The 16,068-nt window shown below is 43.1% G+C and overlaps 1 protein-coding gene across 12 annotated transcripts in view; it reads right to left on the reverse strand.

The window, feature by feature from the left end:
* Window positions 1-673: 673 nt before the first annotated feature.
* The window catches only part of CD44 (CD44 molecule (IN blood group)), an 80,682-nt gene continuing 65,287 nt past the window's right edge, over window positions 674-16,068 (reverse strand). For all 12 annotated transcript variants that reach the window (XM_076002032.1, XM_076002033.1, XM_076002034.1 and 9 more), the window contains 4 exons: window positions 13,387-13,452; window positions 9,969-10,040; window positions 7,710-7,788; window positions 674-1,592 (listed from right to left, as the gene is read on the reverse strand). In XM_076002032.1, coding sequence (XP_075858147.1) covers window positions 1,388-1,592; window positions 7,710-7,788; window positions 9,969-10,040; window positions 13,387-13,452 — 422 coding nt within the window. In that variant the 3' untranslated portion in view covers window positions 674-1,387. The remainder of the gene's footprint in view (window positions 1,593-7,709; window positions 7,789-9,968; window positions 10,041-13,386; window positions 13,453-16,068) is intronic.

Raw genomic sequence — 16,068 nt, forward strand, 5'->3', positions numbered from 1 at the left:
TTCTCGTGTTTGGTCCTAAGCTTGCCTATCTGGTGATAAGAGTCCAATGGTGGGAAGCCCTGTTACCTTTGGAGGGACTTCCCAGGCACTTCACTCATCCTGAATAGCAACTACCTCAGGGACAGACAGAAGCTTGTTAAAGTATATCCACCTACAGCCATAACAGTAGTCAAACAAGAGCTATATTTCATCCTCCCTGCCACAAGCCATCCAATCGGTCGGCCACTGACCATGCTTTGTCATTTCTATTGGCTTCTCCTTTTATTATCACACATCAAAAGGCACTTCCGTTCCATTTATGCAAATCACTCATAGGGTTAGCATCTATGAAATGGGACCCCCCAAATGATAGGTCATGCAAACTTAGTGTGGCTATTCAAAGCCCTTCACGAGAGAGAAAAGGTGGCCATTAAACCACAAAAGTGGCTGAAGCTCCTTCACTCATGATTCTGACTCCGGGACAGGACAGAAAGACTTTGGACAGCTCAGAAATCAAACAGTGCTGCCTTCCTTGATCTCTTGTGAGATCTGGCTGAGTGCGTCTTAGTGGGGGCTGAGGGGCTCAGAGAGGAAGACTTTAAGGAGCATTCCTCTCATTCTCAGATCTTCCCTGGTGAGCTCTAGGGACCTAGACTTTGCTGGTTTTGAAACTGAAAGATCACAGCACAAAAGGTTAAGATGGAAGAAGTACAGATGTTTATTATGACCCAGTTTGAACCCCTTTATGCCTCTGACAAAGTAACTTTAAAAAAAATCATACTGATCAAAGGACCTCCAGGGTTTAATATCTCAAAAACACAGATAAATAGCTTACTACAGATAAATAGCTTCACCCTTTGGGTGTCTCCCAGAAGCATCTGAAAAATTTCCAGGAGGTCTGTAGAAGGGGATGTACACCCAGTACACCCCAATCCCCAAACCCACGGGAAAGCAATGCCCAGGGATTGGGCTGCTGAGCGGGCAATAAGGACCCAATCAATTTCCTCCCAGGGACCAATCCCTCTTAGCCCTGGGGAATGTCCTTAGCTGATGGCTGTTACCTGGGAGCAGGGCTGGGGAAGGTTGGGGATCAGGAATATGTATTTGTAGCTTTTGTTAGAAGCCATCCTTAGCACACTCAGGGGAGGAAAGGCCTCTAGGTGGGAACTGGAACAGTCGCTGATTATTAACTGGGCCCTCCTTTCAGAAAGCAATGCTGTTTTTATAAATTGGACCTGACCTTAAAAAACAAAACACAAAAAACAAAAAGGAATAGAAAATTTTATGCTAAAAAAAAAGATTCCCAATGAAACAATCAGTAGCACATTGCATCCATTAAGTGTCCCAGTTCCCTGTAAGATAGTTATGTCCCCGACTGTTGTTTCTTTTCAAGATAACGGGGTCAGCGTTACACCCCAATCTTCATGTCCACATTCTGCAGGTTCCGCGTCTCGTCAGCTGTCATAAACTGGTCTGGGGTCTCCGATGGCTCCTTGTTCACCAAATGCACCATTTCCTGAGACTTGCTGGCTTCCCCGTTGAGCCCGCTTGGCTTTCTGTCCTCCACAGCTCCATTGCCATTGTTGATCACCAGCTTTTTCTTCTGCCCGCACCTAGTAAGTTTTAGAAAACCGTATGAGAAAGGCGCAACGACCCAGTCATCATCATGATGGTCATCGCCCTTGTGGAGCATCATCATGATGAGCATCATCATGATCATGGCTGTGGTTTATGATGGTCTCAGTAGGTGCCAAGCACTCTGCTAGGTGCCTTCTTGACTTTATCTGAATGACTATTAACAACTAGCCCTTCTCCAAATTAGGTCCCTGTGCCAGGAGTAAAAGCATCATCTGGGAACTTGTGAGAAATGCAAATTGCTAGGCCCACCCCAGACCTATTGAATCAGAAAACTCTAAGGCTGGGGCCCAGGGTCTGTGGTTTAACAAGCCCTCAGGGGGCTTCTGATACACAGTCAAATTAGAGAATCCATACCCCGCAACTCCAGGAAGCCAGTGCTATTATTATTCCCCTGTTACAGATAAAGAAACCTTAAGGATCAGAAAATTCAGTAACTTGCTCCCCAAGTTACTGAGCAAGTAATAAAAGAGTCAGGATTCAAACCCTGCTCTGCCTGACTCCCAAGTTCTAGTTCTCCTTCCACCATACTGCGTAGCGGAAATGTTTGTCTCTTTTAATCCCTCTAGCAGCCTCTGCGAGCTGAGCTAAACCATCAACAGGATGATTGTAAATCATTCTGATCTGTGTATTCAAGAAAGTCCTGTTACTTCCTCTTCCAGTCAACACTTTGTTGGCCTTGCCAGTGTTATTATTACAAGTACCGAGAAGAATAAAACATTTTTCTAGAAGTATAAGGTCATATTGATGTTCCCCTAATGTTGGTTAACTTCCATATAATCCTGGCCTAGGAAGTTTAACAACATAGGACAAAGTGTTCACTGTTCCTTTAAGGTTTCTCAAACATTACTTAAAATTTAAATGCAGAAGAGGGTTTCTATGGAAGAGCATGACCTTGATCTTACTGTCCATTGCCTCACCCCGAACAGCCTGACGAAATGCTTCCTCTTTCCTGTAACACATCACTGCTATGTATATTGGTGTGAGATTATGCTTAACGGAAGCAAAGTTGCACAGCCTCACAACTATAAGCGAGATGGGGAGGGGAGAAGTGGCCTAACATTTATTTGACACCTCCTGAATGCCAGACACTCCACCAGTAATTTCCTATAATTCTTAGAATAATCCCACAAAGCAGCTACTATCCCCATTGTAGAGCGGTGGAAATTGAGGCCCAGAGAGGTTTCATAACTTGCTGGAGGTCACACAGGGAGTAATACTGACAGAGCCAATATTCAAATCCAGGCCTCTGTGACCCACAGCCTGGCTCTGCCTGGCTCTGCCCATGCTGCCTGCCGACCATCTGGAGATCTGGAAACGTATGAAGTCGGAATTGTTCCCTTTGCCGCTGGATATTTGGGAGCGGTACAGACAAAGCCTCTATTATTCATGATCATGGGCCATTCCTTGTAAAACTGCCAAGGCCATAAAATTTAATCTCTTGTTTGGGGAAATGGAAATTATACCTCCTCAACAAGAGGTAGATCTTGTCTCCTCTGGCGTGAGGCTTGATGGTGGGGGGAGGAGGACCTGTGAACCATGAAACAGATTCATGGAGGCTGGGCAAAGGGATGGAGACCACACAGACAGCAGAGCACATTGGTCAAGAGGAGGGCTTTGGGAGACCTGGTTTTGAGACCTCACTGCTGTGTGACCTGGGGCAACTCACATAACCTCTCTGAGCCTCAGTTTTGCATCTGTAACATCAGGCTATTAAGAGTAGCAATTATCACAGGATGGTGAAAAGCCCTTGAAACAAGGCCTGGCACTCAGTAAATGAGTCTATTATTGTCGTTGCTGCTCTTATGAACAATGTGGGGCAACAACACTAAGGCCTTGTGGATAATCACTTAGAACAGTATCTGGAACTCAGTAAGTGTTCAAGAAGTGCTGGCTGTAATTGTTAATATAACAGGATCCACAAGAAATCAATTTCACTTGTTTCTTCTGGCTACCTCCACCTGCCTTGTTATATTTACCAGGAAGACGACTTAAAAGGCTGAAGGCAGAATGCTCCTTGTATTATTTCACACTCTCAGGTGCCACCATGTGTTCTTTGGAGGAAAGTTGTCCAATTAAAGTAATTCCCACTTGCCTACCCAATGGGTAGTTAGTTGAGAGGTGGAATGAAATACTGTGGGCAAGTAATTTATGAGCATTAAAATATGTCTGTGCGTGGGCAGAGGGTGGAGATGAATGTTATTAACCTAAATGAAGCTGATTTTGAAAGGAGATAATATCTGACCTGCAGAGCATGGGAATGTCGTGCTTGGGCTTGGACTTCCCCCATTTCCCTTTGGATGTGTGTGTCTCTAGTAGCTGAGTCTTTCAGGAGGATAGGACCATTCTTATAAATAACCCAGTCTGATGTAGTGCTCCATGCATCTACTAAGACAAATTCTAATTGTTTCATTGTTCTTAGTTATAGGAATTCAAGAAGGAGCACTAGAGCTGAAGGTGCTCCGGAAATCGAGCCCAACCTCTTTCTTATGTAAACCAGACACTGAGTCCAAGTAGTCGAGGGTATTGTCTAAAGCCACCGCTAGTGATGGCACTACCACAATCACATCTTGGATTTTCTGACTCCAGAGATCAGAGATCCTCAGTGAACTGCATATTACCTTTGTCTTCTCTCCCCTTAAATCTCAGGTATTAGCTGAGCGTACGACAAGCACACAATGTGGAAAGAACCAGACTGGGACCTCACCAAAGAAAGTGGGCAGAGTGAGTGGGATTTAGAAACCAGGTAACATACATTTAGGACATAGTGGAATTTATCTTAAAAGACTTAGGCGGGTTACTTAACAACTGAGCTCATGTCTCTTCTATCTGGCAATCCTTACAGATATTTAGGAATTTATTTTGCATTGTTTTAGAGCAGTGCCGCCCAATACAGTAGCCAGCAGCCACATGTGGCTATTTAAATTTAAACAAATTAAAATTAAATAAAGTTAAAAATTCACTTCTGTTGAACTAGCCAGAGCTCGAGTGTTCTCTAGCCAGAAGTAGGTAGTGGTTATGTATTGGACATGTGCAGATATAAAACATTTCCATCATCATAGAAAATTCAGCTGGATAGCACAATTCTAGTCAGCAGGACGAGGTTGGGTGAGCGTAAATTACAGGGAGGTAGGCTGTAGCATACGAGAAAGAAGGCCCTTCTAATTCATGGAGATTTGTAGAGGGGACCTAACCAAGCAGAGTATGGGTGACACCCCGCTGGGGTTTAAAGAAAAGATGATTATTCCCATGAAAGTGAGGGCTAGTGAATGCCTCTTCTGCACAATCAGCACAGACACATTTTTAAACCATTCCTGTTTTGTGAAGCCTTCTCTGGTAAAGTCCTCCTATTTTTTTCTCCTGTTCAGACAAACCAGATAGATTCTCTAAGGCAAAGGATTCTTCTTCTCTTGGGCCTCATCCAACATCTATCAACCCAACTGACACCTGAAACAATTGTTTGCTCTCAAGGAAGGTGAATAAAGTATGGTTTCCTTCGGGAAGCCGTCATCCAGGACTCAGGTGACATGAAGAACAGCAAAGACAGCTGTTGTGAATGATGGCAGGGGTGGGAAAAGCTAAAGAAATAACAGAACCCCCTAAAATCAGCATCTTTAAGACGACACGACTCACAGATGGCTTCATCATGGGAGTCCTTCGTCAATCCTTATACGCCCACTTCAGTGACTAATGCTTTTCCACTTTTGTCGCTTAACCCTAATTCCTATAACAATGCCTGGCACAGAGAATGCTCCCGGTAAATATTAGCTGACTCGAATCCCACAGGCCAATACTGCCACTGAACCTCAAGATTCTTTTAGGAAACGGAAGGTACTCTTCTCGTGTTTTACTGCCCTTCCTCTTTGCTGTTGCCCGTAGTCTTAGGCGCCACTCGAAAGATGTTTGCTGAATACATGAATTCCTGTTGGAGGCCCCCTTTTCAATCAAACTTTCCTTGATGAAAACAGAATTCCCTATCTCTCTTCATTGTAACGCCCAAAGCAGCAAGGCCCCAGCCTTTTAAGAAGATTAGAAATGGGTTGTCAGCTTTAGAAACACAGCAAGGGGCCCATGCAGCCGTTAACCACCCGTTAGCTGCGTGGCAAATCTGTTTTCAATTATCAAATCAGGACATAGTAATTTATGGCGTCCACGCAGCTACTTTCCCGGTGAGACACTCGCCGTGCTTGGGTCCTGTGTGTCCCTGTTTGCCTGTTGCTAGGGCAACTGCCGGTCTTGGGAGGCGGGAGGGGACAGCAAGGAGGCCCCTTCTCTGCTGCAGACAAGAGCAGGAGTGACGGGGGAGCCACCCAGCCACAATGCATGGGCTCCAGCTGCTCTTGGGGACAGCTGAGATGCTTCTCCTAGGTCTCCCCCACATCGACAGCTCATGAGCCAACATTGCCATGGCGACATGTGCAAAGCTTAAGGATTGTGTATGTGAGCAAAAGTGGTGCATTCTAGGGCCTGCAACAAAAGGGCTGGTTCCAAACAATAGGAAATTCATATTTAATGGAGCAAAAGCAATCCAAGAAAAAATAAGGAAACTGAGGGGAAGTATAAAGACTCTTTGTAAGGACTCCCCCAAGTCACGTTATTTAAATTCAACTAAAAAAAAAAGATCTCTTTCCATTCAATCATAGGAGCCCTTTAGGAGGTCTTTTTAATTTTTTTTGCCCTAGTTTTTGTTCTTTATGTAATCAGCTATCATGACTGCTTTTTTTTTTTATTATGCCCTCAAACATACAGATAGCAGCACAGCTATTTGATTTCAACATAGCAGTTTTATTAACTTGTACCAGTGTAAAATGGCATTATCTGATTTTCTCAGATAATTAGAGAGGCCCCATGAGCTGCGCCTGGCATTGAAATTAGCTGTTCGATGCTTTCCAAAAGCCAACAAGAAAGAGCGTATAATTCCCATTATGCCTTTTTCCAACCTGCAGGCCCTTTTCTGTCCTGTGAGATAATCTAGGGTCAATAAAGGTGGCCCTGCTTGGAAGTAAGATTCTTTTACGTCATAAGAAGCAATCTCAAGGGATTCAAAAGGTTGAATGTTCCCATGCATATGCTTGGAGAAAAATCATGTATCTTTAAAGCATCATGAACAGGAATTTAGACTTACACTTTTGGAGTAGCCCTGTTAAATAAAGTTCATTTCCTCTGTTGCTAATTATTATTTTCCTTCATTTCACTGTGTTATTTCTGGAATCTGGTCATGGCTAAGCCAGATATGTGTGTGTGTGTGTGTGTGTGTGTGTGTGTGTGTGTGTGTGTGTGTGTGTATTACATAAATAAGCTCCAAAACAATAGGACTTGGTTGGGGTAGGGAGAGAGTGTGGCTTTTAAAGATATGAAAACAGCCCACATGCTGGTTCTAGGAGCTGACCATTTTCATTCAGACTTTCCTAAGGGGAAAAAAAAAAAAAAAAGCTCTTCATTGTTTCATAGGTCTGTTAGGAAGCTCTTCCTGGGCTATATAAGCTGAATCCTTTCAACTACAGCTTCCAAGAAATAGAAAATACCATCACTATGAAAACAAACAGCACACAGAAACACAAAACCAGTGCCTGCTTTGGGAAAGGGCTCTCAAAGGATCAATGGGCCTCAGATAGGTTACAGAGGATGACCAATCATTAAATCTTTATACAACATTTCGTGTGTTGTGAATGTGCTTGCTTTTTGTTTAATGAATGAATGAATGAATATATGCTTTTATATGCCTTCCTGGTGAGATATTTCATGACTTTATCAGATAGAGTCTCCATGAAGTTTAACTCTGAAAAAATTAAAAACCACAAGATTCAACCACTATTTAAAAGTGGTGACCCAAGCAATGAGAGGTGTCTCCATTCTCTAAATAAAGGGGCAGACAAGGGTTTCTTAAACTGTACCCTGTACACAAATTCCTGGAATCTTGTTAGAACGCAGACGCACATAGGAGGTCTGGGGTTGGGTCAAGATTCTGCATTTCTAAGAAGCTTCCAGGGTGCCCAGGCTGCTGGTTCCAGGGGCTACACTCTAGGCAGCAATATAAAGCCTGTGTTTAAATGATGCTCTTTCAAAGTTGAAATCCCTAAGGGACATCCCCTTACCTTCTTCGACTGTTGACAGCAATGCAAACTGCAAGGATCAAAGCCAGGGCCAACAGGGATGCCAAGATGATCAGCCATTCTGGTGTGAGTAAACCAAAAGACACTTATGAGCTTCAGGAACATGCTTTGTAAAAACAAAAATGCACTCTATAAACTGACCTGGTCCAAACAAGAACCACAGTCAGCACTGCAGAAGGGTCTGACCAGTAGATCCAGCCAATAGGCAGATAATTCTGGAAGAGTAATTTTGCTATAAGCGTTTGTCCAACAGGCTTCATGCTTTAATCTTTCATCACCAGTCAGGATTTTCAAGTTCCCCCAAGAGAAACATGTTTCCAAAAGTTGAAACTTGTAGATGCCTTTGGTGCAATATTATTAAGTAGATTAAAGAAAAGTATGTGTCCTTTGAAAGGAACATTCTTTTCCTATATAAGAACACGCAGCTTACATTTTATTAAGAAACAAAAATGGAAGCCACATTCTATTAATACTGTGTGGAGCAAAGGACACTCCAGGGGAGGGTGGAAGGAGTGAACTTGTGCACACTCACTGGAGGGTCATTTGGCAACACTTGATAATAGCCTTCAAAATATCCATGCCTTTCATCCAGACATTACGCTTCCAGGAATTTGGCTACAAAGATGTACAGTACCTCAGAATTGGCTATAAAGATGTTTATTACTTTGATATTTATAATAGTAAACGTTGGAAACAACCTAATATCCAAAAGTAAGGAATTGGTTAAATAAGTTAGGCCACGTGTATTATGTCTATCTATAATATATAAAAAAATATTTTATATATTTAATGACATGCAAACCTGTGGTCAACCAGTAGGGAATGTTTACTAAACAGCATGTATGAATCATATTTTGGTACATAAATTACATTGAAAAATGACATGAAGGACATATAATAAAATACAGTAACCACGGCATTTCTGGATGGTGAATAACAAATGATTTATATTTTCATCCTTTTGTCTAGTTGTATTTTCTAAAATATCTTCAGTAATTATGTATCACTTATGGACTAATAAAACATTATGCACATATTTTAAAATCAGGCTTTAATAAAATTAAAATATGACTTGACAACTCAAATAAATTCAGTTGCAAAGTGGGTTTATACATGGCTGCAATGAATCAGGGCTTGAGAAAGAAGAAGGGTGGCAAGTCATTCATCGTCCCTTTCTCTTTGGAAGTCTTGGTTTTCCTCTGATTTCCTGCTCGGCATTACCTTTGCCTCACCTCTACCTGGTTTAGAGTCAGGGGTGGGGAGGATGGCAGGAAGGTACCATTGCTGTCCCCACTTCCCGCCCCGCCCCACCCCTGCACACCCCGGCCCTGAGATGTCCCACACACACTCTCATGACAGCTGAGAATCCTGATGCCTGATGACAGCCAAGCCTTCCCGCTTCCCCTTCCCCTACCCCGGGGCAGCCCAACCCTCTTTCCATCTGCTCTGCCTTCACAGGCGCTAGGCAAGCTGCAGCAAAGCAGCAAGGCCACAACCCACTCTTCTCTTTCCCCAGGGGTGACTCACTCTGGAGACCCCCGAAGAAGGGAGAATTAGAAGGGTAATTTACAACCTTAGGAGAAGGCTTTTTGTTTTGTAATTTCCCTTTGCAAATGCTCAAATTTGACCCCAAGCCAAACAAAGATTTTACATCAAATGCCTCCAATCTTGACGCTCAGGAGAGCCAGGTGGCTCAGCTCCCTCACTGCACGTGTAATACTTTCTCGGAAAAGTTTCTTCTGTCTGGATCAGTAGACGGACCCTCGACAAAAAAACATGGTTTGGAGACCAGAAGATTGTTCTCACTCTACCAACACAAATGGCTCTTAAAGCTCCTCCCCGCGTCTGCAACGGGAGAGGAAAATTACATGCTTCACCCTGACCCCAGAGGTAAAGGGGAGAATGGATGGGGACAAGAAGGGCCTGGGTAGGACATGGAGGCCCCCCGACGATCACTCATTTGGGAAGGAAGCTTTAGAACCTAACACAGCACTGCTTTGGGACAGTTCTGAATATGAGCTTAGCCAGTCTAAGGGACCCAGGCAGAAAAGATTATTCCATCCTTTCCTACCAGGACTCTGCAGCACTCTCATCCATCCTTGAACTTGCAAAAAGGAGCAATCGGGTTCAAAAGTTGCACATTTGGGAGAATGTGCTTTCCAGTGGGTCTCTTCTCCCTTCCTGGGACATTCTGAGAAACCTGCCTTAAGCACCTTTTCTGCTTCACAGTTCGAAACTCACCTGGAATTTGAGGTCTCCTCATAGGACCTGAGGTTGTGTTTGCCCCACCTTCTTGGCTCCCACTTGAGTGTCCTAAGGGGAAAACAACAACATCTCTCAACCAAAGTTTGGAATGTGCAACTGTGAGTTCCTTATAGAGCAGCACAGAGACCCACTCGCCACCCTCTGAATCGCTGAGAAGCTATCATGGATTAAAGCCACAGGTGTTTATAAAGTGTTATATAAAAGATATTCCCCCGAAAAGTTCAATTTGATTAAGGCTAAGGTTTGAAATGCTAATCTATATCAAGGAACACGAGAATTCTCAGTAGGAGTGTTGTGCAGTGTTGAAGACTTTGGGCTGAGAGCTGGGCACCTCTGGATTCAATTCCTCCGTCTCTTGCCAGCCAGCCAGGTTTCCTGGGTCAACTCACCCTCTCCAAGTCTTGGTCTTTCTCACTCACAAGATGGTGATGGAAGTAGAATCCACTTCATTGTAAGTTTACAGAGGTTTAAAGAAGTTCACAGTAATGGCAGTTGTGTGTAGTTTTCTATTTTTAATTTAAGACGTTGCTACTCAAAGTATGGTCCCTGGACCAGCAACATAGACATCCCTTGGGAGACTGCTATGAATGCAGAATCTCAGGCCTCCTCCCACACCGACCAAATCAGAATATTCATTTTAACAAGTTCCCTAGGGAATTCGTGTGTTCCAGAAAGTCTAAAGTGAATCTGAAAGTGCCATCTAATATCATCACAGAAGCCAACATCAGCACTAAAAAATAAGGATTGGGGAGGGCAGCGGCTTTTCCTATGAAAAAAAACACCCTATTAGAGTCCCTGATAATATATTACTGAAACACACCTTGATAGAAGAATCAACATTTTCTACTGCTAAAAACAAAATAAGGAAATGAACAAAAAAAACCTCAAACCGGAAGGAAGGATCCCAAGTCAAAGGTTCCCTAAAACGACAGGGGCATCATGCTTTAAAAGAAACTTCTAAGACATCTTGTGAAAAGACTCCCCTAAATTAAAGCTTCATGGATTTTTAAAAATTCTTTTTCCATTACTTCCAAACAAAATTTGAAAATGTCTCACTAAAATGAACTTTTCCCCCCTAACTCATGGGAACCTACTGCAGAATCCTGAAGGTCACCAAGGAGGGGAGGGAGAAAAAGCCCAGGGTCATCTGTTTGGCTAATCCGTGAATGAAGATGGCGAAAGCTTTCCTGAGAGAGTCACACTTCAGACTGTGCACACTGAAATCTTGATTGCAGGGGTTGTCTGGGGGTAGGATGGCTCGTGGGTATGCAATTTGGTGTTTTCTTAGAACTCAAAAGAGAGCAAAACAAGTTCTTACCAGACGTCTGGCCATTTCAACATACCCCATCTCATTTTGACAGCAGCCTTTTATTTCCCAAGCCTCTAAAAGAGTCCAAGGCACTTTCCCTTCCCGCCTTCCCGTGTCCCTGGAGGTTGGCAGGTCTTCACCTGCACAAGTCATGGGACATTGGCCAACTAAACTGGAGATCTCTGGCCTTGAAAACCACCTAGGAGGTACAGTCACTCTCACTGGTCTCTTTTCTGACTCACAGCAGCCTTTGATATTTCAAAGAGAGGCCATTAGTGGATCATAATCTCTTTATTTTGATTTTCCAAAAAAAGTGCTCCCAGCAAGGAAAGATCTGGGTGTGTGTACAGCAAGATGAAACCTCCTGTTTGAACAATAGACACCTGCACAGGAGCCAAACAAAAGGGCCCAGCCCCCGCCCACCTGATTCTCACTTCAAGAAAAGCCCAAGAAGATGGACGGGAGACAGCAGGCCCTGCCTTGGGCCCCAGACGTCCACAAATCCAGCCAGGGTGGGACTGGCCACAGGGATGAGTTCCCCAAAGGGAAGGGGCACCTGATATTCCAGTTGGGAAATGAGATCCAATCTGAGACGTGTGCACAGAGACCATTCAGTGGCTTCAACAGTGAGAAAAGCAGGTCAGGATGAGCTTCTCAAACTTTAACGTGCATACAAACCCCCTGGGGACTCTAAGAGCCGGGGGTGTCTGGTTAAAATGCAGATGCTGATTCGGTGGGTCTGGCTTGGCCAGAGATTCTGCATTTCCAACAAGCTCCTAGGTGATGTCTGATGGTTCAAGAACCGCCTTTGGAGTAGCTAGGTTTTCCCTACCTCTTAGTGCTCCTACATAAAGGGTTATTCAGGAAGCCACCAGGCAAATAGCCATCTTCATACTTGCTTTATATGTGTAAACATTTAAGCCTGATGATGACCCTCACTCCAACTTGGGCATTAAAAAGGGAGGACAATAATGTATATGGATTAACTGGGTTGCATGGGGTCACCTGGATTTGTGATGCCCCAGGAGACCACAGTTAAGGCAGAACCTTTCAGTAGCCCCAGCATTAAAGGTCATTAGCAAATCTGCCTCATGTCAGACTTTTGCAGCCTGGAGTAATGTTTACAGGGGTGTGATCTGAGTCACAACAAACAGGAATCTGTTTATCAATGCATAACTGACTTGTCACTCATGACTGGCAGTGACTTGTGGTCATTATGGAATGCTTTATCCAGACTGTGATTATAAGAAGTGATAGGAGACCCCCAGACTTGTGGCTCCACTACACACTAGTTATGTCAACTCTGCCAAGCCACCCTCTCTGAGCCTAATCTGTACTGTGAGGATAATAATAGTACTTATGTATGTCACAGTGTTTGTAGGGTGACTGAATGAGTAAATATTAGATGAATTCTGTGAGCCTGCCGATGCTGACTATCTTTGACCTACAGTGATGGCAGTATCATATGGTCCAACCTACCACAGGTAAAGTATTTGGAACAACGCCTCTGGTACACAGTAGAAGATTCTCGATAAATTCTAGCTAATATATCACATGCTGGATTGTGCCAAATGTTTTACACGTATTCTATCATTTAGTCTTTAAAACGATGCCCTGTGACAATTATTATCATCCCAAGTTTATTAGTGAGAAAATTTTGTCTCAAACCCTTTAAGCATCTTGCTGAGATCAAACTCAGGCCATTTTTATTCCAAAATCCATGCTCTTAATCATTCTGCCATAATGCAATGTTAAGTTGGGACACTGCTTGAAGTCTTCCCAAGCCTTTCAGATAGGAGACTTTTCTCCAGATCAGCAGTTTTCCCAGTGTCGTCCCTGTCCCAGCAGAATCAGCTTTTGTATCAGGGAACTTATTGGACATGCAAATGCTCAGGCTCTACCTCAGACCTGCTGAATCCAAAATTTTAAGGGTGGAGCCCAGCAGTGTGATTTAATAAGCCTTCCCTGAATGTATGCTAAGAAAGTTTGAGAACCACTTCTCCAGAGGCACTGACTCATACCTCATTAATAATCATCAGGTTCAATGATTATGACAGTAAATGACTAAAGCGGTTCCACACTCACCAGCTGATTCAGATCCATGAGTGGTATGGCCGCCCCAGCCAGGGTCCATGGACGAGTCTCGGTCTCCTGTAATAAGTAATCGAGGAAGGTCAGGACTGTGCGTTTCCACGTACGCTGCCACCTGCATTTCCTTATGTTTGCGTTTTCATACAGCCCATCAAAAATTTACAGACTTTTAAAGGTAATTAAAAAATGATGGCAAAAGTGCCTTGATTGGGTCCATGATATTAATTACTGCCAGGCCAGGTATAGTTGCTGATGCCTGTAGTCCCAGCACTTTGGGAGGTCAAGGTGGGAGGATCCTTTGAGGCCAGGAGTTTGAGACCAGCATCAGCAACATGGTGAGACCCTGTCTCTACAAAAAAATAAAAATTTGCCAGGTGTGGTGGTGCACGCCTCTAGTCCCAGCTATTGGGAAGCTGAGGCAGGAGGATGGGTAAGGCCCAGGAGTTCAAGGCTGCAGTGAGCTGTGATGGTGCCACTGCATTCTGCATTCTAGCCTGAGTGACAGAGCAAGACCTGTCAAAAAAAAAAAAAAAAAAGAAAGGAAAAATTACTGCTCTGCTCTTTTCTCAATCCACTGAGGAGTAGGCTAGAGCTTTACTTAAGGAAACCAGATCAATAAGAAGGAAGTCCATAGGAAGTTTGGTAGAAATCCCAAACATGTGGCAAGGAACACTTTTAAAAAATATTATATCTTCACATATCTGAGGTTGAGACGTAAGGACCATATGAATTAGATTATGAGAAATATGATCCCTGGAAATGGGTATACTCTGGCCTAGGGCATGAGACATCTACAGAGATTTCTCTGAGGCAGGAAATTGGTCTGCAATAAAAAATTTTAGGATTGAATGGTGTAAAGATTCAAAGAGAAAAGTCAACTATTTATTTTGAGAAAAAAAGAGTTTGAAAATAAGTGAAAAAAATAATTGGTGAGATGATAGCTAATACGTAAACAATGTGTATCTGGGTATTAGAATAAGTTTAAAACACTATTTTTCAAAAGTTAAGTCTGTACTTTCAACACGAATAGTTAATATAATCCCATCTTCTCAAAATTCCATCACCAGAAGGCTTTAGATTGAGATAAACGCATGAATTGCTACCCATCTAAATCCACAGGTCAAATCTTGAAGCCAGCGTATGGAAACTCCCTCCCCTGCCCTAATTTTTCAAGAGTATACTGGAATTTTTTTTTTTATTATTTCAGCATATTATGGGGGTACAGATTTTAAGGTTTCAATAAATGCCCATTTCCCCCCTCCCCCCACAAGTCTGAGTCTCCAGCATGACCATCCCCCAGATGGTGCACATCTCACTCATTATGTATGTATATGCCCTCCCCCTCCCCCCTCCCACCTGCCCAATACCCTATTACTGTAGTACCTATGTGACCACTTAGGTGCTGTTCAGTTAATACCAATTTGCTGGTGAGTATATGTGGTGATCTTTTTTTTTTTTTTTTAAATCACAGGACAATGGTTTCATAAAACAACCGTAGTCATCATTCTGCAGGAGGCTGTAAGGAGTGCATAGAGTGACCTGCTCACCGCCATTTCCTTGATGAGAGAAAGTGTGGGTGGGCGACCTGTACTCACTCATAGACTTGTATTCAAGAGACAGGTTGCCTTGTGCTTTGGCTGACAGTTAAAATGACTGGAAACAACGTTTGCCGAAGCGTCACCCCCATGCTCCCACTACCACAGTCACCATCGCTGTCACCGCCACTCACTGTCACCACCACCGCTGCCACCACGATTCCAAATGCTTTAGTTCTCACCATGAAACATCCAGATTACTGAGAAAATGTATTGGCAGAAATGAGATTTAGGTGAGTGTTTCAGAAGAAAACCAAAGATGAGAATTGGGTCACTTAATCATTTAATCCATAGAAAATCACAAAAAAATCTGTCCGTACCACCGTGGAATACAGAGGCAATCAGCATGGGTGAATATCATATCGATTTTGTATAAAGCATTTTATTACTAACAACTTGATGATACTGTGAGCCCTCTAGGATACTGTAACTATTAGAATTGCCATTTAAAATTTAAATTCATTAGGTTGCACGCCAGGCCTTATTTTGCCAAGAGAAACGAGGCAGTGCTCTAAGATTTATTTTTGCAGATGAATATTGACAGTGGTACTTGGAGTGTTTAATAAGGGAGAGCAGGATCCCATTGAATAAAGAATTAGCAAGTGTAAGGGGCTTTGTTTTGCCAATGTCACTGAGGTCCGTATTTTCTTAAATTGTTTTCCTTGAAGCCCTGGGGTGAACAGCCCAGAGGAAAGAGGACAAGCCTGTGGCACTCTGGATTTTCTGTCCCCATCACAACTGTCATCTGTTTTATACATTGGGTTCTTATAAGGTACCGTTTGCTTCTTTTTTTTTTTTTTATGGAGGAAAGGATCTCTGCTCCAAAAAAATAAATATGTAAGGTAGTCACTAATCTCCAATATGCCTTAGTGACTGCATGAAGAAGCACTTGAAAAACTGGTATCAGGAAGAGAGAACCAGTTTTTAATTTCTTCACCAGAGTGGGCATTTTCCAGTTCCCCTTTCTCAGAGTCAGTTTCCTAATGCAAATGGAGAAACAAAGAAAAGCAGAAGTAGAGAGGATTGCTTATTTGAGGGGAAAAAAAGCCTCATTAGGGTCCATGTCAGGCTTAATTGAGTA

The sequence above is a fragment of the Microcebus murinus genome, chromosome 4 (assembly GCF_040939455.1).
Source record: "Microcebus murinus isolate Inina chromosome 4, M.murinus_Inina_mat1.0, whole genome shotgun sequence".
Classification (NCBI taxonomy): Eukaryota; Metazoa; Chordata; class Mammalia; order Primates; family Cheirogaleidae; genus Microcebus; species Microcebus murinus.